General features: G+C 41.3%; 1 protein-coding gene across 2 annotated transcripts; it reads right to left on the reverse strand.

The window, feature by feature from the left end:
* Positions 1-566: 566 nt before the first annotated feature.
* LOC117288607 lies at positions 567-26,130 on the reverse strand. 2 transcript variants are annotated; one of them, XM_033769526.1, is made up of 12 exons: positions 26,038-26,130; positions 16,983-17,409; positions 14,333-14,544; positions 11,091-11,352; positions 8,233-8,277; positions 6,948-7,081; positions 5,348-5,717; positions 4,681-4,802; positions 3,598-3,739; positions 2,726-2,923; positions 1,936-2,188; positions 567-1,540 (listed from the first exon to the last, which is right to left on the reverse strand). In XM_033769526.1, the coding sequence occupies exons 2-12, from the start codon at positions 17,332-17,334 to the stop codon at positions 1,375-1,377; spliced, it is 2,256 nt and encodes a 751-aa protein (XP_033625417.1). In that variant the 5' UTR covers positions 17,335-17,409; positions 26,038-26,130; the 3' UTR covers positions 567-1,374. The 2 variants fall into 2 exon arrangements, with proteins under 2 accessions (XP_033625417.1, XP_033625418.1); XM_033769527.1 differs by lacking the exon at positions 26,038-26,130 and adding an exon at positions 16,007-16,136 and having other exon boundaries at positions 16,983-17,063.
* Positions 26,131-27,593: the final 1,463 nt, after the last annotated feature.

Consider the following 27,593-nt stretch of genomic DNA (forward strand, 5'->3'; position numbering starts at 1 on the left):
CTTTTTTTTCATCACAAATATTGTTCAACCCAATCTCTTGAACTAAATATACACGAAGACACTGCACATATTAATTACAGCCAATAAAGAGGTTATAAGAAGGAATAAAAGTGATGATAGTTCATTTACAATCTTAATGTTATTCTTAAAAAGAACTAGCAATTTTGTTTTCAAATCTTACAACGGAACCTTTAGGCGTGAAAGTAACATCAATTTTTTCCCCCATTGAAATGTTTTGTTCTATTTTGAAATAATAATAATAATAATATTAATTTGGGGGGCTAATCGTCCTTACTCGCAGCTAGAGCTGAATTGCGAAGGACGCGGCTACGTGTTCGAGAAGCAGGCATGCAAGGGCGCATTCAGCTGCCAGCCACATCAACCCATTATGACATGTATGACCACGGAGCACAGCCAAGATCGAAAGTGTTTGATTTTTTCCTGAGGGAGGAAAACCGGATAGTCTGGAAACCCTCGTGGCACAGCAGAGAACCAACGCACAACTCAACTCACATATGGCCCCGACCGGGAATCGAACCGGGGGTCACCTTGGTGAGAGGCGAGCGCTTTACACACAAGCCAACCGTGCCACCCTAAAACTGTCTAGATTTTTTTGCTTTTTGAAAAGAAAGGTGGGTTACTTTGATTGCATATTGGGGTATTAAGTAGGATTTGGGTGGCTTGGTTTACCAAAATCAAATAAGTTACGTTTTAATAGGACATACTGTGTACACCTTGTTCAGGCAAGGTGTTTCTATGTCCTAAAATGTTTGTCATATTCATTGTATTGCAACAACAGTAACAGATACAAGTAATCAGATCACAAAGAGAAACCAGACTATTTTGCCCAAAAACGTCCTCGCTTTGATATAAGCTGAAGCCGTGGTTTCCAAATGGGGCATATGGTGGCCATCAAGTCCAAGACAGCATGGCCAGAATATGGAATCCAATAATAGAACACAACTCCCCATGCCATGTTCCCTCAGAGCAACTTCAACTGACTTTCCTCGGCGTGTCCCGTCATAAGACTTTGTCCATGGCTTCAGAAAGCTTCAGAATGTCTACCAGACTCTGAAGCTGTCTAAAGTTGCTGAAGTTTTTCGGTTTTTTGTCTACAGAGCACCTTCAAGTGACTTTCCTTGGAGTGTCCCGTCAGACTTTGTCCATGGCTTCAGAATCTCTACAAGACTCTAAAGTTGCTAGGTTATTTCTTTTCATTTTACTTTCCTTGGAGTGTTCTGTCATAAGACTTTGTCCATGGCTTCAGTAAGCTTCAGAATGTCTATCTGACTCTGAAGCCGTCTAAAGTTGCTTGATTATTGTTTCTTTTTTTTCTACAGAGCACCTTCAATTGACTTTCCTTGGAGTGTTCCGTCATAAGACTTTGTCCATGGCTTCAGTAAGCTTCAGAATGTCTACCAGACTCTGAATGTTGAGATCCTGACGGAGCGAGGTGTAGAAGAACTCGGGAGCTTCCTGTCGCATGGAGTGGAGCTGGGCGAGTAACGAGCCGTCGAAATCCTTCATTGAATGCTTCAAGCTGCACAAGACAAAAAAAGAAACAAATAAACAATTTAACTAGAGATGGAGTTGAGGATTAGCAATTACAAAAAAAGTAGATTTAATTTGAAAGCTCAAGGCATGTAAAATTCATGCAAGTACCAATCATCCAGAGAAATGCCTTGAGCATCTTTATCTTTTTAGACAGATTTCGGTGCTATATAAATGCTTTATATTATCATTTTGATATAAATGTTTTTCAAACATTCAGGTAAACAAAGTTTATGCAATTGCCTCTGCTGTAACTTGCGTACAAAAAGTTCTGCCTGTTATTGGATTGTCCGCAGCAAACTGCTTACAAATTCTTCCTCGTCTTTTTAGAACCATTGATCTACTGAATTTGGGTCTTGGTGTAAAATCCCGCCAATAACTCACTGTGATAGTTTGACGTGGTCCAGCCACTGCTGTACGTTCTCCATGCTCCATTCCCTGACGTGGGCCGGCTGGGTGGGACTCGGTGACTCAGGTAAGGGACTAGGCATCTGATGTCTAGGGGTCGACACGTGATGTCTTGGGCTCCCCACCTGGCGTCGTGGACTCATCAGGTTCTGTGGTCTAGGACTCATGGTGACGTGGTTGCGAGGGCTTTCAATCTTCGTTAGCGAGTCTTCAAAATCAAACACCGGATCTGTACAACACCAACAAAGTTTATGATTTTGATATTATTATTTTATTTTTTTATTGTTAAATTTACATCGGAGAAAAAGAATGTACATTTTGGTTTTATTTACCCCTATACACCAATGTCTGTTTTTCACCGAACTTGGGAAAGCACCAAGTTTCTAGCGCTAACACACATCGGTGTTCATGTGTATGGGTAAAACCAAAATGGATATTAGTGTTCGGCAAAATTATACACTGGATCTGTAGAAGAGCAAAATCAATGAAATAATTTATTATTTTAAATAATGTTTTTCTTTTTTTTTACTTGGGTTTTTCATGTACACCCATGTGTGATACAATACACGGAAATGAAAACAACAGGCAAACATGTCGAGGACCAGTCACAATTCTGTCATAGTAGTCATTCTGTCTACAATCTCGACCAAAATGCTTGGGCCTTCCATTCGCAATGTTACAATAAACACTCCATGTCCACCTCCCACTTCCTCCTGACAATAAAATTTATCTCCCCCCCCCCCTCTCCTCTATTTAGACTCTTTACCTTCCAGCAATGCAGCACTCCCAATGTCGCAAACCTCTCGCAGGAGTTTATGCGACTGCTCGGAGAAGATGTGGCGGCCTGAGAAGTCAATGTAGTACTTGGTTCCAAGGATCATCCCTAACCATCCGTTGGGCTGGTAATGTTTATCCATCATCAAGGGAATGATGGTCTTACGACGCTGGTAGGCATACTCCGCCTCTGGGGACACAAAAAAAAACAAAGAGCGTCAAAAAGTAGAACAAATCAATAAATACAGGTCTAGAATTACAGAGGGCATGTCTCTTTCTGTAGAGAATGCATAGTAACGTAAATAAAATATTGTAATTTGGGTGTGATCCCTGGCTACACGGCAGTTAACGGTTATATGGCTTCTGACTGGCACCCCCGAACAAAGATATTGACAAAATAGGGACACCGCCAATGAATATAGGGCTAGATAGCTCAGTTGGTAGAGCGCCGGCACGTTAATCTGGAGGTCGTTGGTTCAAATCCCACTCTAGTCAATTCTTTGTTCAACCCCAAAAATGTACCCAGTCAGTTTCCCTTGTGGTTTATGTTAATAATAATAATAAGGCCTTCCATATCGCAGGTATTCACAAAAGTACTCATGGTGCTTGCTTCAACTCAATAAAAAAAAATCCCTCTTGGTTGTCCTTCAGGGAGCAAAGACCAAGAAAAATTAATAAAAAACCAAAGTCCATGGAATGTTACGGAAATATTTTTGAAAATAGATGGGTCTTTAGGGTTGTTTTGAACGTGATTATTGTCTGGCTGGCTCTGACGGAATGAGGTGGACCGTTCCACACCTTCACTACAGCTACCTGGAAAGAACTGGATCCCCATGTGAATTATTTGTTGCTTGAATATTGTACCTGTGCGACAGTTGGGGCTCTCTTTATAGCGTTCAGAAATACACATTAGCATCACTTCAGCGTTCTCCACTGCTTCGGCCATCGCTTGGAGGGTCGAACCATACATACAGTCGACGTCAACCCAAACACGATAACCGGCATTCTGCAATGAAAATCAAGGTCAATAGATGTAGTAGAAAAATCAGTCTCTTTACAATATTTTTTTAATTTTTTTTTATTCAATATCCAAACAGCGCAAGCGACAACTGCAGGATGACCAAAAATATTAAACATTATAAAAAAGTAAACTGTAACAATGACTAGAGTCCGAGTGTTCAGAGATTCCAGCATACCATTGCAGATTTTCGGTTGAGGTTTTGCGAAGTATGAAGAGTCCTTACTCCATTTTGTTACTTGAAGATCAAACTCCAGAGCATATTATGAGAGACATTGTCATCTTTTTTTTGTCAAGTTAGAGTTCCATTGTGGCAACGATATTTTCAAAGGATCACGATTACTCAAGAAGCTCCAAGAAAATTTTAAAAATACCGATGGTTATAAAGAATTGAGCATGGGAATCCAAAGTTACCCCCAAAATGTTTGTATGACATTACGGAAAGCTTTAACAAAACAATAAAGCTAAAATAGAACATCCTTTTTATCTGACAACTAATACATGTTATCTGCATGTAAATCATTTCCCTAACAGTAGACCTAATTGGATAGTGCACAAACCAGTAGACATTAAATGCTCATCCATTAGGTGTCAATGGTAAAGAACCGAGTGATTGAAACTTAACGCACCCACTTGAGAAAAGAATGAAAGAGTGTACACATGTAGTTTCTGCAGGGCCAAATTTCATAAAGCCTGTACATGTATAAGCACACAACTAACAGAAATAGGTTACCAACCAAAACTGCATTAAGTTATTATTGTTGTGACTGGTGCCCCACTAAATTTTTGCCTAACAAAATAATGTTGTCAAGCAGTATTTTCTGCTTAACAGCATTATAAAACTGGCCCCCTGAGGTTTTTTTGTGGTGAAACTAGAACAATGTAATCAAGTTTAAGACTTTCACTGTCCATTTATGTGTTCAACTCACCACCAGCAGGTCTCGTACTCGAAGAACAACCTTCTGGGCAGACCATTGATAGCTGATCATGATGTGTGGTAAGTGGCTACTACTGGCACTGCTTCCCCTGGACCAACTCCTGCTTGGAGCTTCTGGAAAAATTAAACAAAGATATCAAATGGTTAATTGGAAAGCATTCCTTTTCAAATTGTTTATTCAGAAAAATGCTTCACACAAGACCAAGGGGCCAATCAAGGCGAAGACTACAAAACAAAAAGACAAAACTTAAAGAGAGAGAGAGGAGGTATTCGTTCACATTCATCTTAAACTGAGATTTGAGATGGCGAAAAACACGATACCGGCGGGGAGTTCCAAAGAGCAGCAGTACGGGGGAAATACTTTCAAAATATTTGTCTGTATTGGCCTTTGGAATAGAAACGGGAAACTTAGTAGATATGGCAAAGCAGACGCTATGAATGAAGGTATACACAGAACCTTCTACACAAATATAAGTACCATGAAAGTACCTGTAAAAGGGACTTTATGAAGAGAATTGAGCGTCTAACAGTAAGAGGTTCAAGGGATGATGCCCAATCCTGTCCTACCAGATCAACAGATGAACAAACGATGATATTATTGTCTGTGACGAAAGCTGACTTTAACACTGTCTCAATGATGTACATGTATATTTACTCACTTGATGCTACAGAGTTTGTGACGGTCGAGTTTGTGACGGTCGAGTTTGTGACGGTCGAGTTTGTGACAGTCGAGTTTGTTACGGTTGTGTATTCAGCCGCCGTGTTAGTGGCAGACGTACTTATCCTTGGCACCCCGTTCTGCTTCTGTCCGACCCACAGTGCTCCTTTAGCAGCGGTCCTGATAGACTGTTCCTTGCTCTGCGTTAGCGTCTGCAACGCCTCCAGGCACGCCTTGTCCTTGGCGAGCTGTTGCCGGACGGCGCTGTCGAAGGCGAGGTTCCAGACGGCTTGCGTCGCAGCTTCTTGCTCTTCCAGACTCTCTTGCTGAAGCATGGAGGTCAGGAGAGGGAGAGCGCCAGCTTGCAGGATCTGTAACGCCACACAAAAACAAAATATTACTAACAAATAGATAGATAGATAGACACATGAAGATAGATAAAACTTGATTATCCCTCACTGGGGAAATTAAAATGGCCTTTTTACAAATAAATAAAACAAACATGAGAAATAAGGACTACATATCATTGAGCTGTCTGGCAGAGGGCAATCCTCTTGTAGTAAGTAGCTTGACAAATATTTGCAAGGAACCTGTTTCAAACAATGTACATTACCTTGCATTTTTGTCTGGTAAATTAGTAAAAAGCTCTCTCATGGGGAACACAATCTGTTGCCAAATAGCAACTATCTAAATGCAATTGTCAATTATTAACCCTTAAGAGACCGTAGTGTTGGGAAACGGCTTGTACCAAAATGCTTTTAGGCATCCGAAAACACAAATTTGTGCAACAAGGATGCTTTTTCTGTTAGTATTCCCTTGCAAATTTGATAACCCATTGAGCCTAAATTTGCACAGATTTGTTATTTTATGCATATGTTGGGATACACAAAGTGGTAATACTAGTCTTCGACAATACCAAAGGTGCCCAGCCGTCGATTTCACCAAACTCTTACCAACTTAGGCATGTTAGGATTAATCTTAGGACATTATAATGCATTGAACCCATCCTAAGTTAGGACTACAATGTAGTTACTTGTCCTAACTCGAGATAGGATTAATCCTAGCATTTTGTGAAATTGGCTGCAGTGCTTTGAAAGCCTTACCCTGGTTTTGTTGTGGTCATTCACTGCTAGCCTGCCCAGACCAACTAAATGGGTTAAGTTGGCCATTGGTTTGAAAGCCTTACCCTGGTCTTGTTGTGGTCATTAACTGCTAGCCAGCCCAGACCAACTAAATGGGTTAAGTTGGCCATTGGTTTGAAAGCCTTACCCTGGTTTTGTTGTGGTCATTCACTGCTAGCCTGCCCAGACCAGCTAAATGGGTTAAGTTGGCCATTGGTTTGAAAGCCTTACCCTGGTCTTGTTGTGGTCATTCACTGCTAGCCTGCTCAGACCAACTAAATGGGTTAAGTTGGCCATTGGTTTGAAAGCCTTACCCTGGTCTTGTTGTGGTCATTCACTGCTAGCCGGCCCAGACCAACTAAATGGGTTAAGTTGGCCATTGGTTTGAAAGCCTTACCCTCGTCTTGTTGTGGTCATTCACTGCTAGCCGGCCCAGACCAACTAAATGGGTTAAGTTGGCCATTGGTTTGAAAGCCTTACCCTGGTCTTGTTGTGGTCATTCACTGCTAGCCGGCCCAGACCCTGAGCCAGTTCAGCGCAGGACAGACCTTGACTCCTTCTGTCTTTACTCTGTTGGGCTTCCTTCAAGAGACCGATGATGTACTCGATGGTTGCTGAAAAAAGGAACAACACAAATAAAAAAATAAAATACACTGAAACCTTAACGGTAGAATTAATAATGGAGACTTATAAGACTTTGGAGACAAAGTGACACTCCTAGTGCAAAAAACCATAGCTAAGAGTAAGTTTGGGTGAGCGACTAGACTTGACTAGAAACTGTGACGTACATGTACATGTAGCTCTCGCATTGGGGCCATTTCACGGTCGTACAAACAACAATTGGCCATTGGTTACTAGCCAATGACCCAAACAGTTATTGGTTAAAGCCGTGAAAATGCATCCCTGACTATAGTCGACCAAATTGACCATGCTCCAGTGCATGATTTGATATAGTCGATCTCCCTGTGCTTTATGGTTTCTGGTTAGTCTAGTCGATCTAGTCAAGTCTAGTCGCCACCCGAACTTGCTCTGAGCTGCCTTCTGGGAACTATATACAAAACAAACAGAAGGTGAAACAACTTATGAAAAGAGATTGGTTTTGAGTTCATTCTTGAATGTGAGGCAGGAAGTCTCTTTTCTCAGTTTGATCGGTAGTGAGTTCCATAGGGAAGGACTGGACAGAGAGAAAGATCGGTTTCCCCCAGAACTGATGTGAGAGCGGCACTCAAAGAAGATTCGAGTCGGAGGAACAAAGACAGAATTTTCACAAAACTTGTTTAGTGTGCTTTTTTTAAAACGAGGCAATTTACAGGCTTCACCAGTTCATGGCAATCTCGAAGAAGAAAAGCCATTTCATCTCCTAGAGAGGCCCCTTCCCAGAATGCCAGAGGGAGGTTCAAGGCCAGGTACATGTACAATCATGGCTTCAAAGAAAAACTGAAGGAAAAGAAAGATTTGTCACGCTGGTGAAAAAAAACACCCAAAACACCCAGGTTTTTCGGAACAATATATTCTTGTTTTCTTTAAATTGATCACCACATTCAAGATTGATCTGCCAATAGGAAGCCACACGACAACTGGATTACACTTAACAGTGGCACATGGATACAACAAATTATGAGTAATTAATTTATTTCAATTAAAATTAATTATCTGGGAGCAGGCGTCATCAGTCAGCGAGAGACAAATTGTCATTTTGAGAAACGACTTTAAGAGTTGAAACCTGATTGAATGGATCGGGGAGAAAAACACCAAAACAACTTACACTTTTCCGTGGTCATCTTGACAGTGTCTTCATTTTCTTTACCGACTGCAAACGAACAAAACAGAAAGAGGTTTCTGGTTACATGTAAGGTTCACATAAAGATTTAGATGTCTTCCCGTAATTAAAGTCACTGGAAATATAATTTTTTTTTTTTTTTTAATTGTATGTCACGATTTATATGTTAAAAAATAGATAAAGTTGTTTGGGTGGCAGACTCCGCCTACCCCTTTTGTGACGTCAATTCACCTTTCACTCATCAAAACACATCTTAGTGGCAAAAGCTTTATTTTGAAAAAAAATACCACTTCCAGGTGACTTTAATCCCCTACAAGTGCTTCCTGTTGTGACTGAATTGCCAGCAAAGTTTAAAGGCAGTGGACACTATTGGTAATTACTCAAAATAATTATTAGCATAAAACCTTTCTTGGTGACAAGTAAAGGGGAGAGGTTGGTGGTATAAAACATTGTGAGAAACAGCTCCCTCTGAAGTGCCATAGTTTTGGAGAAAGAAGTAATTTTCCACGAATTTGAGTTTGAGACCTCAAGTTTAGAACTTGAGGTCTCGAAATCAACCATCTAAACGCACACAACTTCGTGTGACAAGGGTGTTTTCTTCCTTCATTATTATCTCGCAACTTTGATGACCAATTGAGCTCAAATTTTCACAGGTTTGTTATTTTATGCATATGTTGAGATACACCAACTGCGAAGGCTAGTCTTTGACAATTACCAATAGTGTCCACTGCCTTTAAATAATAAAATTACACCCAAAAGGCTTGTTGATTTGTTTTATTACTTTTTCAATCTCTAACCAGTCCCTTCCCTCTAGCCCATTTGTCTCCTACGTTGTCTATCCCTTGCCTTTTCTTGGTGCCTTTGGACTCTCTCTCTCTTTTCTAATCTCTTTCCACTTGACTGCTTGGTCAGTGTTTTAAATAAAGCTAAAGTGTGCACACAAAAAATAGTTTGATTATTTTTACGCTTTATGTTTATGTGAAATCTTTCGACCATTTTCAGCCACAAGGGACTGTTTTGGTACAAAGGAATCAGCTTTGAACAGAGATCTTGTCTATAATAAGAATTTACCTTTTATTTATATTTCAGAATGACCCATTGAACACCCCCCCCCCCAAAAAAAAGGTTAATTCAAATCTGTCTCCACTCCAAAAGAAAGGAATAAGTATTTAATCAATTTGTTGTCTTGCCTTAATCAGCAAAAGGAAAGTCAACAGGATACAAAGTTGTCAGTCACACTTGCTTCATAACTCACAAAACCAATTACACATAAAACCCAGCATCTGTTATTGGACTACAAAACCACAGGGACTTAAAGCAAGAAACCACAGCCAGGAAATGCTCCTCAAACTCCCACCCCACTTTCATCTTCCATTTCCCTTTAAGACGACGGGAATCATTCAATGTTCAACAGTTGGAAAGGACACAGTCGTTTTTGGTCAGGTTTGTTGTGTGTGGTTTATACAAATTCAGACTTTGTCAGAGATACAAAAGCCTGCTGGTAAATGTACATTAAAAGTGGTTTCTATTTCAACCTAGCAACTACGAAATGTGGGGGCCAAAATCTGGAAATTGGTACTCCAAAATTGATAAACCCTCATAAATGGGGCGTTCACATTTTTCACTTTCAATCATGTCAATACTCATAAAGGTAAATCATGGTGCTGACACTTGAAAACAGGGCATCCAAAAGACACCCACACTCCCCTCTGACTAACCCTGTAGACCATACATGTAGTTTTTATTCTTGTAGCCCCTTACCTAGAGTGGCTTTTAGTCTTGTTAGGGGCAAACTTGTGTAACAAAATTCTCACAATTTCCTCAGCACCGACACCTGTGTCATGTCTGTCATGCCTGTACTCCGTCAAGCTACCTAAGTTCAAATCAAGAACATCCTCATTACACTGTATGTCGACAATGATCTTGAGCAGCTAGCCCTACAAGCAGTTCTACACCAAGGACATGGCCCATTATCGAAACGCTAGGCTTCGTCAACTATGTACACAATAACAGTTTCATCACACATTTTCCATTTTGTCATCTACACCGACAGGGTTTATCACTTAGCACGTTCATCATTATCAAACAAACTGAGGATACAAACTTACCCCCCCCTATCTCCCCTTTAAGTGAGAATTCTGCACACTCGCCTCAAAAGAGAGTTTGTAAACATTTCCACCTGTTTGGACAGCTGGTCTTTTGCTGGGTAGTTTTTGTCAGACACTGACACTAAGAATATCAAACATGCTGTTTGTTTAGTGTTCATCTTTTTACAATCTCATCCATAAATCTCATCCATAAGACAAATGACAGTCTACCGCCACTATCTGAAACCTTAAAAGCAGAGATGTCTACAGTTTGCCAGACACTGTTTGCGTACAGCTGATCAACCTATATCACACCTGGCCTGATCTTCTGGAATCCTTCTGGTGGACATCCAAATCACGACCGGAGGAAATTGTGCTATCCAGACACCATCACCAGAGACACACATCTCAATAAACAAGACCCAACAACTCATGAGGGATAAAGCAATCTGACACCACTTACTTCGTCAAAGCTGCTTCTACTACTCCTTCCAAGGATGAAGGAAGATGATGATGTTATCAAGGCTTAGCAATCTTAGCTTTCTTACATACAGAACCATGGAACTTGAACTTTAACTTGAGGATACAAACAAAAGAGGAGATTGGCTCCTTTTTGTTTGTAGCAAATGTAACTAAAGTTGTATACATGTTACTCGTCCTACCCCAGATTAATCCGACAGTTACCAAATTTGTCCAGCACCTTTAAGCTGCTCTATGAAATGGGCTTGTGTACATGTATTTAAACCCCTGGCTGACCTTTGACCTCTGACGTTGTTCCCCCTTCCTCCGCCTTCCCCTCTTCTTCTTCAAGGATGTAAGCCAGCGTCATCATGGTGATGGCCTTGAGGTAGGCGGCGCTGTCGTCATCGTCGCTGCTGTCGTCGCTGTTGCCGCTCCCTTGGGCGAAGGGCTGTATCTTGGCCTCTACCTGCTCCTGGCGGTAGTAGTGACGATTACTCGGGGCCTTGGCGAGGTTGTGGAGGATGCTGAGGGACGCCTTGATCAGGAAGGCTACATTCTGAGTCAGGGAAACAAACAAGATGGTTATCATTTGAAAACCTACTTTACTCAGGGCCTTGGCAAGGTTGTGGAGAATGCTGAGGGACGCCTTGATGAGGAAGGGTACATTCTGACATGGGAAAACAAACGAGATGTTGAGCACTTGAAAAACGTTTTTTACTCTGGGCCTTGGCAAGGTTGTGGAGGATGCTGAGCGACACCTTGATCAAGAAAGCTACATTCTGAAACATGTGGATGGGAAACTAGCAAGATGGTTGTCATTTGAAAACCTATTTTATTCGGGGCTTTGGCAAGGTTGTGGAGGTTGCTGAGGGACGTCTTAATCAAGAAGGCTACATTCCAAGATGGGGAAACAACAAACAGATGGTAACCATTTGAATACCTATTTTATTCTGGGCCTTGGCGAGGTTGTGGAGGATGCTGAGGGACGCCCTGATCAGGAAGGCTACTCTCTGAGTTGGGAAACAACCGATGGGCCATATTGGCTCGTAACAGACTTTACTTTCTAGCTCTCTACAAAACTTTGCAAAATGAGAAGATTTTCAAGACGAATCTGTAGAAGCATTTTTTTTTGTCAAACAGTCAAAGCGCATTTGAACATTTCTTTGTTATGTTAAATAGTTTTGATTGCCTGCCTGAGAAGGTAATGGCCCAAGCGACATTCCATTGCCCAAACACAAAATTTATGAATATGATTTACCAGTCAAAATACCATATTCACATAAACTGAACAATTTACGACTGGTATCCTGCTCATTGTTGCTTAGCAGAAACATAAGCAATGTTTTCTGCTGACGCAGCTCTTTAAAGATGTGCCTAGGCCCGGAGGAAGCAAAATCACAATTTGGCTTTATCTAGATGAAACTGAAAGCTCCTTTTGTGTGTAAAATTCAAAATTCTGTATAGCATTTTTTAAATTTTCTATCAAAGCCTCTATGAACATTACGAATACTGGCAATTAAAATAGGTTTTGATTGACAGGCTCAAGGAAATGGCCAAAGTGACATTTAAGGCATGTAAGGGGGGGGGGGGTGTCAATGTCGCTTCACCATTTTGCTTAATCATTACAAATACAGTATGAGTATTTACACTGTACATTGTATATTGGTTTGTTCTATAAGAAGTATAAATCCTAATCATTTAATCTGTACAACGCTCCAAAGTAAATTACTTCATTCCAATTAATAATCAAATCACAAATTTAAAGCCGCAGCAACAACGATACGACTTAAGCACTAAGGCCTACAGAATCCCTCAACAAAATGTCACCGGTGATAAAAGGTTATCACATCAGCATCAGACTGGAGCAGGAGACTAACTTTAATATAGCATTGGGGCTGGGATTAGACGGATTAGAGTTGTAATAGCTTCTGATAGCTTCCTTCCTGGTGCCCAGCATGTCCCTTGATAACCCTGCCGTAACGAGGGGGAACAACCAGGGAAACACAAGGTTGGTTAGTGACACTGTGTGATTTGGTTTTCTGGAGAAGTTAGCATCAATCATGTAAATTATTATTATTCTTTTGGGAGGCAGGTTTACATATTAGGCCTAAGGATTTCAGAAAGTACAAGAGCCCATTACAGACTGATGTTTTTACAGGCATGTACAGTACATGTACTTCGGTCAATCTTATAAATGGGGTTCTTGGACTATTGCTTTTAAGCAATAGTCTAAGAATTTAAACTTTCACTTAGTTTTTATAAGCAAAATGATTACTGATCCTACTTCATCTAAATTACGTGTGACACATTGGGGGGGAGGGGGGCTGCTACATGATGTAAATACACCTTATAAACAATCAATGGGACCAATAGAGTCTGACCCATTTAATAAATGTAGCATTAGAATTATAAAACTACTATGTAACTGCATGCAGGGAACAATACCTACAAAAACCCTTGGCCAAGGGAAAGGTGTTTCGCTTGCTTAGGGTGTGTTCGACAGCCGCCGCCTGTTTTTCCAATTACTAAATTTCCTGGCAAATTGCTTTTTTTCCCCCCATTGTGAAATGAATGCTGTTCGCACATAAATATGCCATGCTTAATTTTCATTCAAAATGACCAGACAATGAGGCATGTGAATGGGTTCCCGGGTGATTTCCGTGCACTTTGAAAGTTGAGACTTGACACAAGATCATACCAGGGGGAAATCATAATTTGGTGGCGTTGAATTACCTCTCCATTTATGACCACAAAGCTTGTCAAATTACGTATTGATATTAATCAATCTCAAAATTTAAAAAAAAAAAAAAAAAAAAATCCTCAATAGATCGGCCTTGAATATCTCCATTACTCGGATCGTAATTGAAATGGAATAATTTTCCCATTAAAAATTTAATGAGCGAAATGATGCAGTGGAAAAAACAGGGATGACAATAAATGCAGACTAAAAGGACTGAAACAAGGATGTGATTTTTAGAAGGTTCATATGTACAGGTGTATGTTGAAATGAAGGCAATTCCACATTTTGGTAACCCCTGGAGTTAAAGGCCCTTTTCGAAACCATGGCTTCAGCTTTGGATTCTGCTTGAGGCTACATTCTCTCGTCTGAAGCCCTGAGCGCCTACGCAAAGCACGCGCAATTTACAAAACAACCTGCGGAGCCGAGCTAGCCTTAGCCGCATCCAAAGCTGAAACCGTCGTTTTCAAAAAGGGAGATCGATGCCAAGGAGCTTTTCAGCACTAGAGACAGAGAGAGGTTTATCAAAGAGCAGAATACATTTTTTTTATTTTTCATTTTTCGAGTAGCTTAATAAAGTCATTAGTGCAGTTTGTATGGCTTTCATAAAAAGGCTTTTCCAAATATTCGAGCTGCTTGGAAATGGAGTTTATTGATCAAGAAAGCTCTTTAAAGTTAAGTATTTCTTTGTCAAAATGGACATTCATTTTCTAAATTAAACGTTTATTTGTTGATTTGTAAAAAATTATTTATAGCATTTACTAGAAACTGAATTTTTTTAGTTAAACTCTTTGCATACCTTTTGTTTCATGTTTTCTCTGTACGCCTTATGGGAGATATTGAGTGCGCATAACTTCACCATGCCCGCCTCGCCAAAGCTCTGTGCGCACTGTAGACTGGCGTCACTGAGATTCCAGGCAGTGTTGTACACATAGTAGGCAGTGAACCAGACGCTGTCGTTCTTGAAGAGGCCGTCCTTGGAGAGGGCAGTCAGCATGTTGACAACAAGCTCTGTAAGAAATTAAAAAATTAAGTTCGATCACAAAGCTGGGAGGGATAATGGATCTAGAAAACTTCACCAAAGTGCGCCCAGGGTTTCCGAAGGATGTACTGGGGATCCAAAGGACCGCCAGAGAGACCAAGGACACCCAGTGTACCTGCAGGTCGCCCAGGGTGTCCAAAGGTTGCCAAGGAAGTTTGATTGATGCCCAGGGTTTCCAAAGGATGCTAAGGGAGACCAAGGACAACCGGGGTGCCCAGTCAGGGTGTCCAAAGGATGCCTAGAGTGCCCAAGGGAAGGCCAAGGTGCCCAGAGAAACCAGGGTGTCCTTAATACGCACAGGGTGTCTACACAAATAATCCAAAGGTTGCAAAGGGAGACTAGGGGAACCCAGGGTACCCCAAGAAAGCCCAGGGAGTCCAAATGATGCTTTGGGAATCAAAAAATGCACAGGAAGTTCAAGGAAACCCAGGTTTTCCATAGGAAGCCCAGGGTGTCCAAAGGACACTCTGGGACTCCAAACAATGCAAAGGAAGTCGAAGGAAACCCAGGGTACCCAAACGGAAGCCCAGGGTGTCCAAAAGACACCATGGGAGTCCAAAGGAAGGCCAAGGTGCCCAGAGAAACCAGGGTGTCCGTAATACAGACAGGGTGTCTACAAAGGACACACAAAGAATCCAAAGGTTGCAAAGGGAGACTAGGGACACCCAGGGTACCCACAGGAAGCCCAGGGTGTCCAGAGGATACACTGGAACTCCAAACAATGCACAGGAAGTCCAAGGAAACCAAGGGTGCCCAAAGGAAGCCCAGGGTGTCCAAAGGATGCCCAGGGTGTCCAAAGGATACAATGGGACTCCAAACAATGCACAGGAAGTCCAAGGAAACCAAGGGTGCCCAAAGGAAGCCCAGGGTGTCCAAAGGATGCCCAGGGTGTCCAAAGGATACAATGGGACTCCAAACAATGCACAGGAAGACCAAGGAAACCAAGGGTGCCCAAAGGAAGCCCAGGGTGTTCAAAGGATGCCCAGGGTGTCCAAAGGATACAAGTGGACTCCAAACAATGCACAGGAAGTCCAAGGAAACCAAGGGTGCCCAAAGGAAGCCCAGGGTGTCCAAAGGACACAATGGGACTCCAAACAATGCACAGGAAGTCCAAGGAAACCCAGGGTGCCCAAAGGAAGCCCAGGGTGTCCAGAATCAAAACAATGCCACGGAAGTCCAAGGACACCATGGGTGCCCCAAAACACTTAGAGAGTTAAAATGGTGCCCAGGGTATCCTCAAGGTTGACCAGGGTGTCCAAAGGGATACCCTGGGATATCCAAAAGACGCCCGGGCATCCATCCGGTGTGGAATGGGACAATACAAATGTGTATAGTATGTAGATAGCGTCAACACCCGATACTACATGTATACCAGCTTATACAAAAACAAACATATAAGGCATTATATACAGGGAGTAAAGGGGCACTTACCGGAAAGCTGGACATGGCACAATTTGGGGCACAGAGCTTGCAGAGATGTGCTAAGGTAATTAGGGCATTTGCATGCATCTACAGTAACGGCCAGAAACAGACTCTATCTAGTGAAGAACTAGATATCAAACTGAAAAAGGAAACACAAAAGGAAAAAGACTCTCATGCACAGCGGTCACAAGCCAGCCATATAGTCTCTATTACAATAATGCAGATCAAAACAGACAGAAAATAAGTTAACAAGGGCTTTGCACTAAGTGCATAAAGACTTGACATACACTACTAAGAGCATTTTCAGCATTTTGCCACAACTAAAATCACCCCCAGAGTGATGATAAAAAAAAAACACCTTCTCTGTCCGATAATTGTATGTATTATTTGGAATGGTTCAAAGCGCCCCTTGAAATGTTTACACAATAACTTGAGAGTAAACAAGAAGATACATTCCTACAACATTTCCGAAACATTTTATACAGTCATTTACTTCGCTGCACCTATCGCACACACACAAGTAAAATACACACGGCTGCCCCGCCACACTAACGACGTATTGCAACAATGTTGCACTACATGTTATGTGCTGTGCTTAAACAGAGTGCTTTAAAAGCACAAATTAGAGGCTTCAAGGACCCTTTTTTGCTTGCTTACCGCTTTAAACGAAAAACCTTGCTTAAGCGAAGAAACCTTGCTTAAGCAAGGCTATTAAATGAACAAATTTGCTAGGTGCGCCCGTGCACCCATTAAGCACAAAAGCGATTGTTAACACTGGTTAACATGGTTAAGCAGCTCTATGAAATTGGGCCAAGGCCTAACAAAAACTACTCCATCAGATGCAAGTTATTGAAACAATATGTTCAAGGCACAGCCTAAAAACAAAACAGTGTACATAAACCGGTAAAGATACAGAACGATCAAGTTGCATTTGAGTAAACTTTTACAAAGCCATGCAGAACACTCGGGATAGCAATTAACTCACCCGGTCCCTTTTCCTTCGCAAAGACGTTAGCAATCTCCTCCCGCTGATCTTCGGATCTCCAGAAGCAATCGGCAATACGCTTGATCTTGTCCTTGGCCTCAAGGTTGGCATAGTCCTTCATGACGCGAAGATGGTGAAGGGCCTCCTTCACGGCCTCTAGCGGGGAATGATTCTTGTTGTCTCCCTTCTCGCGATCTTGACGAGGCGAGCCGACGAGTTGTTTCTCCGGCGGCTGCTTCTCAGGGAGTTGGTGTTTTTCTTCATGCTGTTTACTTTCCTGTTGTTGTTGTTGATTTTCGTCCATCTTGGGTTTGGTGTTGCGCAAGGAGTTGAGCTTTGAACCCATGCACATTTCAAAGAGTGAACGTGGTCACAACGTTTCACTTGGGAAATGTCCGTCAATGCCGCAGGTTAGGGGAAACAGGATCTGAGGAAAAAACAAACACAAAACATAAAAAAATACTTTTGAAAAGCAGTTAAATACAAAGATGTTGAGAAACCAAGAGAAATAATAATAATATCGAAGTCTTATATAGCGCACGTATCTACCAAACAAGGTACTCAAGGCGCTGAGTATATACAAACTTTCAGAAAGATAGGTTATTGCAGTGATGAATTGTGAGACCCAATTATTTAGCACCTTATAAGGGTTTACAAGGTGCTACGGCGCATTAAGCAGCCACAACCAGGAACACCGGGGCGAACCCCTTCTCTTTTCGATAAGTGCACTGGGTTCTTTTACATGCGTTACACAACACATGGGACCAACGGCTTTACGTCCCATCCGAAGGACGAAGCAATGGTTAAAGTGTCTTGCTCAAGGACACAGTGTCACGGCTGGGGATTTGAACCCACACTCTGCTGATCAGAAACACCAGAGTTTGAATTCGGTGCTCTTAACCGCTCGACCACGACACTTCCAATATTTAATTAAGTCAACAGTTTTGAAGACAAGGAAGGGGAAGAAAGGAGCACAATGCTCAAGACAAATTTTAAGAGGAAAATATTATGCTGACTAAAAGAAACGGTTACATCCGTGAGTTGACCTGAGGACCTGAATTTCGGTTAGATCTTGAATGGGCACAGCATATTTTCTTCTGGCAAGGGGAACTCTATAATGAGGACAACTTAAATTTAAACTTAAACTGAAAAAAAAAGGCATGGCAGCAAAAGCACTGGGCACCACAGCAATGCTGATTGGTGCTGTGGGTTTGGCCTGAGACCCCTTCTCAGATGATGTATTTAACTGCTCCATGCTGGAGTGTTGACACAGTTTACACCTCACGCACACCTGTTACATGTCTATGTACTAGAACTGCAGGAATATGCGTTACAAAAAGTCCGTACCGCGCATACAACATCCTGTGTCACAGAGTAATCCAGCATGGCGACCTCCCGTAAATGTGCCGTCAGAGAGAAGGCTTTACATAGCCTACTATGGGGAATGACAGTTCATCCTCAAAAGCACAGTGAAAACCACACACACCACAGAACAAACACTGTGTGTAATATGCAGGCCCCGTAATAACTGACGGCAACCAAAGCAGATGTCGTGGTGCCCTGGGTTTTTGCTGGAGGGTGCCCTCTACAAGGTTCCAACACAAACTTACATGTTCCCCGAAGTACGTGTACCCCCAGAGGAAAAGCTTCACGAGTGAGGTTAAATGCCTAATTCGAGTATGGTACACTGTTCGTACAGTACGTTCCAAAGTGAAGCGACCCCTTTAATCATTTAACAGGTGATCCCTTGCTACTTGTCCACGGCCCTGCATGTAAAACCCAAGGAGTGATCATTCCGTGTCGCTATGGGGTTACTTAATTTTGGTCAGTACTGCATCTACATGAATGCAGCATGAAATGCAGGATGCACCACGACAAAAGCAGTCAATCTTTTCCTGAATGGGACATCAATTTCCTGAGGGAATCAAAGGGCCAACGCTGATGCGCTTCATCTGGCAAAGGGTAGACTTGGTTCCAAGTCTTTAATCGCGGCTTTTTAGTAGTCCTGATAGCCGCTACAAACAGCGCCCTCTTGTGATCAACCTTCGTTATTTAGCCTACGATCGATTAGATTGCGAGTTAGGGCACGTGTTAGCTAATAATGTGGGGGCGTTTTTCGTGGCTGAGACGCAGAAGAATAACCGCGATCTTAGACTTGAATCAAGTCTACCTAGGCAAAGGGGGGTGTTCTGTACTGTACTGAGACGAGGAGAACTCACAGAGGAAATAAACAAATACAAAAAAAACCTTCCGCATATTGACAGGAGAAATTGATTGTGTTCCCTGTTCATGTCTACAGGTATTATCATGATTATTAAGGCATGTTGGACACATAGCCTACTTTACTGAAGTACACTATAAACTGTTTAGTGCTGTCCTGTGCGATGCCGGTGAGCTGTCTTTCAAACTTGGCATCAATTTCCCAAGGGCATCTATGGATTATTGCGAAGCACTATTGAATACATGTAATTTGACCGGCTTGGGGATGAATGCGTAGTACAATTGATTACTCAGATTATATCTTTTTAAGCAAATTTAAATCAATGTCCAGTTTCTTACTCAAAAGATCAGGCCCTGTAATTTCATAAAGCTTCTTAGCTTCTTAAACATGTTAAAATGCACAAAACAGTGATAAATGTTTACCCGCCGAATTGAGTTTTGGAGATCAAATTGTTTTGTAAATCATTTATGAAAAAAACTTTTTAAAAAGCGAAAGACGAGGAGAAATTTAAATCAATGTCCAATTTCTGACTCAAAAGATCAGGCCCTGTAATTTCATAAAGCATAATCTTAGCTTCTTGTGATAAGCACAAAACTGTGATAAATGTTTACCAGTTCAAACATGTTAAAGGTTACCCGCCGAATTGAGTTTTGGACTCGCGAGTTCAAATTGTTTTGTATAAATCATTTTTGATTTTTTTTTTTTAAAAAGCGAAAGTAGATTTCAAGGGAAGAATCAATGAAAATGGAAGTTTGTGCAAATCTGGAAACAGTTAGTTTATATTTTCACTCTAACAAATGTTGTGCAAACCCTTTAATATTCATGTTAATGTTAAGGATTATCCGATCTGAGCCGAGACAGGTCCGTCATGAATCATTGGTTTTGTATGACACGCTCACGATTTCTCGCGCAATCGGTAATGTAGTCGGCAATTAATGCCAGGCGCGGGCAATTATGCAGATGATTTCAACGCATCTGCAAAAATGCCAGAGTTTGTGATGCAGAAACAAAACAAATCTGCATTGATATTGTCAGGAAGAAGATTAATTGTTTAAGGTTGACACATGTACATGTACGTACACCAAGTAAAGTTGTTTAGATCAGTTTTGGCAGTAAATTTGGGGGGCAATGTCACAGGAACTACATTTAGTGCAAATACAGAATACTAAATCTTAGTAATATCCAAAAGGAAAATGATTCACACTTAAAAATTCATACAAATTAAATATTTATTTAAGGGATAGTTTTAAATGATAAATACTGTAGAGGATGTTTTCACTTTTTTGTGTGTGTTACACAGACTCAAGTGCACATTTTAATAATATAATAATAAATAATCTAGTTCTTTTTGTCGCACATTTTAAAATATTAATGGGCGGTACATAATCCTGTTATCTTTCTCAGGTCCCTGGGGAGTGTGTGCACACCCCCCCCCAGGCTGCTGTATAGCACTCAGAAGGCTTTTCAAACACAAATCAGCCCCTACCCTTGCAGGGATCCATAGGCCCTATGGGTCGACAAACTCAATTATAGTGAAGTGTCTTGCTCAAGGACACAAGTGTCATGACCGGAATTCGAACCCAAACCCTGATGACTTAACCACCACAACTTGAGATTGATGCTCTGAACTGCTGGACACTTAAACCTTACGTGTACATTACATAGTACAGTGTACATCTTTCAAGGACAGGATAAAAAAGGGGTTTACAGTGAAGCATTTAGCTCATACATTAGTAATAAGGTAGGCTCTAGTCTACATGAATAATCCAGTCAGTGAATCAAGGTACTGTAATGGAATATCATTACAGGTCTAGCTGTGTAATGTGTAATGCAAAAACTTTCCATAAATGCACTTAAGGGTTTGGTTCCAGTTAGTGATTACAATGTACATACGTGTACATAAGCAAGATAACAGGTTCTAACTGCATGGCTTTGCTTACCGCAAGCAAAGAATCGGCGTTTTCTAACTAAAGCAGGGAATTCTGGTAACGTCAAGCATGTTTCACAGTTAAGCGGGGAATTTTGGCTTAGCTGCACTTGCGTACTCCACATTACTAGGCATTCTAGGCATACACAGCTAGCACAGAAAACTGGCGATGCAGGGCATTGTAAGCAGAGAATAGTGATGGTAAGCGCGGAAATCGGCGGATAAGCAGAGCCATGAAATTGGGCCCTGAAGTGAACAAAAATTCACCCAATCCTAAAGGTTGCGTGTACAATATGTGCATCATGCAGTCATGGGTGAATTGGGGTGGGAGGGGGTCAGGACAAGGAGGGGGGTCAGGGCAAGGAGGGGGGGGGGAAGGAGGGTTGTTCAATATACAATGTAATTTAAAGCATGCTTTACAAGAGCAACTGCAGGATACAGATTTCCAGGTGTACTGGGCAACACCTCAGGATACCCATGTATGAATTAAACCACATGGACACTACGGATATACAGATCAAATCAGAACAGTATCGCATGTCAGTACAGTTCAACCATTCCAATCTAATCCAAAATATGATCAACTAAAATTTTGCAAATTAAGGCAACTTCCTCCGTGGAAGACATTTTGTTTGTCCTCTGGGGTTCTCCACTGATCAAGATCAATCACACTGTGCCTGTACACTTCAGTGAGTTTATGATTCAACTATTAGTTTCTTTGTTTTTATAAATATTATTTATGAGTCCATAATTTTTTGAAATTGATTGATAATCAACTGTTAAAATGTTTAACTGTTAAAATGTTTAAAGTTTGAACTTGAAATTAAGTGTAGACTCCTGCACTTATAATTCTAGTCATCATTTCCAACAGGTATCCTACAGGACTGTACTGAATCAGAATATCTCATACAAGGTCAACAAGACTGACTTGAAGTAACCTTACAGGAACTGGACACTATTGGTAATTACTCAAAACAATTATAACCATAAAACCTTACTTGGTAACGAGTAATGGAGAGCTGTTGATAGTATAAAACATTGTGAGAAACAGCTCCCTCTGAAGTAACAGAGTTTTTGAGAAAGAAAGTAATTTCTCACTAAAATATTTGAACTCGTCTTCGACACCTCAGAATTAGATTTTGAGGTCTGGAAATCAAGCATCTGAAAGCACACAACGAGTGCAACAATGACCAATTGAGCTCAAATTTTTATTATTTTATGCATGTTGAGATACAGTATGACACCAATAGTGTCCAGTGTCTTTAAAGGCCCATGTTAAGTAGGATTTGAAACTTTGCATGGTGGAAATAAGATATATAGAAGAGTTTGCGGTAACACCATGTAATAACAATCTCTAAATGAGTTGGGGTGGTTCTGAAAAGAACCGTTGGATTAACTCTTAAGGCCCATGTTGTCAGTTGTCACACGAGGCAATTTACAGGCAACCAGTTCAAGGCGATCTCCAAGAAGAAAAGGTATTCACATTTGAACAATAACCTATACTTTTCTTTGGGATCGGAAGACAAAGGCTGCTTACTCAAAAGTTACATGCGCTAGCGAAGTGATGCTGTGTAGCATGCACTGCAGTTGACTGCTTCCAAGTTGCCTGGAAAAGTTGTCCAGTGTGCCTTGGCACATCACCTGACGGCGAACACAGTTTCTTGTCTTCCATAATTTTTCAAAACATGCCATGAGTTTATATTTATAACACACTGCTGGCAGTAGGGCAACATCTTGAAACATCAAGTTATAACGGCTCTCCTAACACTACAGCCACTGGTCACTACTCAGAAGAGATTTATTTTACATGATGTCACCAGAAACCTACGTACGTTATACCTTCATCACTTGCCTCCACCGTGCATGGGTAGCTTAAACTGTTATCGTAGATTGAATCAATCAATAAAAAAAAAAACTCACATTATTCCATGAAATGCTTTACTTTTTGAGAAAACATTAAAACAATATCAATTCTCGATATCGAGAATTACGTATTTATTTTAAATACATGTCATGACACGGCGAAACGTGAGGAAACAAGGGTGGGTTTTCACGATATTTTCTCCCGACTCTGATGACCGATTGAGCCTAAGCTTTCACAGGTTTGTTATTTTATATAGAAGTTGTGATACACGAAGTGTGGGCCTTGGACAATACTGTTTACCGAAAGTGTCCAATGGCTTTAATCGTACAACTTCCAAACTTAACGTTAAAAGCAAAATACATGTACATGCACATGTAAAGGTGAATAAAATCATAAAACTTACAAATTCAACAAAGGGCTTCCACATAGGTTCCTCTCAACAACGATACACGGTGAGTCACTTTGTTGTGTTCTCGCTTCATGGAATAAAAAACACACAACTGTCTTCAAAGACTCTGCTCTCCAGCTAGCAACCAAAACTACTAATGAACGAATCGACTTGATTTCCAGCTACAATTACGAAGCCCGGTCTGGGAAAGAGGAAGTTATTTATCCGGCGCTGTAAGATCTAAGACAGTACAAATGGCTGGAGTAACCGCCCACCAGGAAAAGGATAATCAACGTTGCCTGGTTGACGGGACGCTTGCCTTTTGGGGCTAGTAGGGAGGAAGAGGGGAGGGGGCCGAGGGGAGGGGTTTGGCACACAAGCCTTATACTTCATGCAGTCCACATTTAGTCCTCTGTATGACATGTCTGATCCTTGGTGTTTGGTGCACTGTTCAAAGGCTAACCTTCTCAAAGTGAGTTTTCTTTAAAAGTACCGGTATACCGATAAGTCTTATGACATTATTTTTAAGAGGAAACATATTTTTCAATCAACTAATTTTAGAAGTTGAAGAAATCTTTGGTTTAGTTTTTATTTGCTGATTTTGATGGATTGAGCATTAAAAAAAAAAGGTTCCTCAAGATATTCTTGGGTTCTTTGGATATTGGTAGAATGGCCCTTGTCTGGCGAAAGTAGCCACGCCCAGAAAAACAGGGCAGTTCCTGGCCTAAAGTTCACAACCACCATGGAGCGACACCCTACATGTACGACGACACCCTTGTGCACTGCCCTTGTGATCTTGTCCTTTGTCCTTGTATCTGTGCTAAGTGATACGTTAAGCACACTGTGCTTAACCGGGTCTTAAATTTGACAGATATCTAGATGAAGTTTCACCGATCTTAAGGAAGACACAAATTACATGTGGATTTCGCTGGATTTAGAAGACTTTCCTCTGTTAATGCGGACTTAAAATATTCTTAAACTTTATTAAGCCGAGGCTAAATAAATTCACTCTCTAATTGATTGCATGTATCTCAAGTCTGCCAGCCTGAAAATAATCTCGACCGTTTTTCAAAATGACAGTCAGGGGGACCTGTGAAATGCGGGCGAGTTTGATCTGCTAAAACGAACACTGGATCACTGGGGCTTGAAGACACTGGACACTATTGGTAGTTGTCAAAGACCAGTCTTCTCACTCGGTGTATCTCAACATTTAACCTTAGAAAATTTTAGCTAAATTTGTTGTCGATGATGCAAGATAATAATGAAAGAAAAAAAAACACCCTTGTCACACGAAGTTGTGTGCTTTCAGATGCTTCATTTGCAGACCTCAAAATCTAATTCTGAGGTCTCAAAATCAAATTCGTGGAAAATTACTTCTTTCTCATAAACTACACTACTTCAGAGGGAGCCATTTCTCACAGTGTTTTATACCATCAACAGCCGCCCCATTCCTCGTTACTAAACTGGTAAGGTTTTATGCTAATATAATTGTTTTGAGTATTTACCAATAGTGTCCACTGCCTTTAACAACTTTTGGAACTCTGTGCTAGAGGCAGGCATAATCACAGAGGCAATGGAGATGTTCCTGGTGAGTGCCGTAATGCATCTTGGAATGTTCCATTACAAACACAAATGAAAAACTTCCTTGTCCCACAGATTGCCAGGCCTGAGTTGGCGTGGCTTGAAACAAATTTTGCCGATTTGAAGTCCTGTCACCAAAATAATTCTGTCTTTTAAAGGCACTGGACACTATTGGTAATTGTCTAAGACCAGTAATCTCACTTGTATCTCAACATACAGTACGTACATCTAACATCACGGAAACACGAAGATGTACGGAAGTACATGTACAATCGTGTGTATTTAGGACAACTTTGCAAGAAATGGTTGAACAAAACCTCTTGGAGGGAGAAGAAAACATAATCAAATTACACCAAATTTTCACAAGTTAAACTTAAAAGTATGGGAATTAGCACTGACAAAGTCGCATTCAATTTTGATGATTTTTTCTGGAAGAAATCTTGATTCAAAAAACGGAAAACTAGGTTTTTATGGTAAAAGCTATGCGACTAGATGTACCATGTGCGGAATTATATCGGCTACACGATGATGTAATGGTTATCTCATTTTGCGTAAAGATGTGCTCCCTCATCGCAAAAAAAACGTCTTCGGGCTTCTTCGGCGCTTTCCGAAGATTTCCGAAATCCGTAGTCCACGGGGTTCATAGGTGACGTCATGCACAAACAAATGGGCGCTGCACGCGAGGCCAAGCCTCCGGTTTTTGTCATTGCTCTCTAATTTTCACAATATCTCCGAAACTATTCATCCGATTTCAAATATTTTTTAAATGTAAGCACGAGGAGAGAATGCTCCTGCCTGCTGTCAAGTCTTATAGTTGTGAGTTGTACAAAATGTGAGTAATGATTTAATATATTTCGTTCTTTTTTTTCGGGGCTGTGTGTGTGTGTTTTGGTACACGTGAAATCAACTTGATGGAACTGCCTACTAGTACTAGTACTAACTAATTGAACTTCCCCTTGTCCGGAAACTGGACAAGAATTTACACAAAACAATAAAAAGGAACGAAAACCGCATGAAATTAACCCACAAAATTTACCAACACTTTGATGATAACAGATACGGCACATAACTTACTCTGTAAACCTCGGTGAACCTGCATGTTCAGCATTTTCTTGATTTCCATGGGACAAAAGTGACACTCGGTCTGCTGACAGCTGACGCGGTGTGTGTGCTCTCTCACCGTACTCGACTCCCTAGTTTTTGTTTATGGAGTGTCAGTTTAGAACAGCGCCCTCTACTGAATGATAAACACGGGAAACCACAAGAAGTAGGGAATGACTCTGGAAAAAAACTTTTTTTCTAATGTAATAGGATGAACTACATTTATCATAGCAGGATATGAACCAGAGTCATCCGGGTTATGGTGACGGAGCTCTGCAAAATGCTATCTAGGCCTATGGTGGTCTCCCGAATTGTTTTGTCAATATCTTTGTACAGGAGATGGTAAGAATCCATACCTTTGGAGGCCTATGGAATCAAGTTTACGATTTTTGGGGTTGAACCATAGAGCTATAATTTAGCTCTATGGGTTGAACAAAGAATTAACTAGTCTTGGTTCCAAGACCATTGGTGTTGCGCGGTCACACACAACCAACGTTCCGATCTATGCACGGCAAAAACTGTACACTCTTGTAATGAACGAACGCTAGCGGGCGCTCTGTTTCTCTGATTTAATATCTCCTTTGCCGTGATGATCGGAACGTTGGTTGTGTGTGACCGCGCAACACCAATGGTCTTGGAACCAAGCCTAAGAATTGACTAGAATGGGACACCGCCAATATAGGGCTAGATAGCTCAGTTGGTAGAGCGCCGGCACGTTAATCCGGAGGTCGTTGGTTCGAATCCCACTCTAGTCAATTCTTTGTTCAACCCCAAAAATCATTTCAAAATTTACCCAGTCAGTTTCCCTTGTGGCTTATATTGAATCAAGTTTACGATATATACAACTAACCTGACCCGATGGGAAGCGGCAGCAAATGAATCACTTTTATAAACACTTAATACAAAACAACGATCACGTTCTCAAAAAACCCAAAAAAAAAACCATTGAAACTTCCCGCAATACCTGGACATCTCGCCAACAACCAACATGACTGACTAGTAGACCAAAAATTATTCAACTGACAGACATAAATCTGCCTGACTGACTGACTGACTGCCTATCGTGTCCGAATCTACAGACCGCTCAGCTGAAAGACTGACGGCGGGTGAAACTCCCCACCTGACCGATAATTTTAATAAACCAACCGATTGACCGACCAGTGAACCAAAAGAAGAAGACCTGACAGACTGACAAAAACTAAACGAAAAACTGCTGACTGCCGGTGCCGACTACTTCGACCAGCTGATTTGACCCATGATTTGACCGATGCTTATAACCAAACTGACTGATGAGGTGACTTACAAAAATGACCTGACCTGACTAAACTGCATCCTAGCTACACTAACTGTGATGTTTGTTATACTGTTTGTACACATATTTCCCAGGGGACTGAATCTCCGGGGACAAAATTATCTCCTGCCACATCGGTGTGGCTCGTCGGAGTTTGTAGTGTGAGAAGGCCTGACCGTTACGGCGAACTGTGTATAGCGCCCTCTTTTGAATCAACCGCCCGAAGTCCATGATTTCC

The sequence above is a fragment of the Asterias rubens genome, chromosome 3 (genome assembly GCF_902459465.1).
Source record: "Asterias rubens chromosome 3, eAstRub1.3, whole genome shotgun sequence".
NCBI lineage: Eukaryota > Metazoa > Echinodermata > Asteroidea > Forcipulatida > Asteriidae > Asterias > Asterias rubens.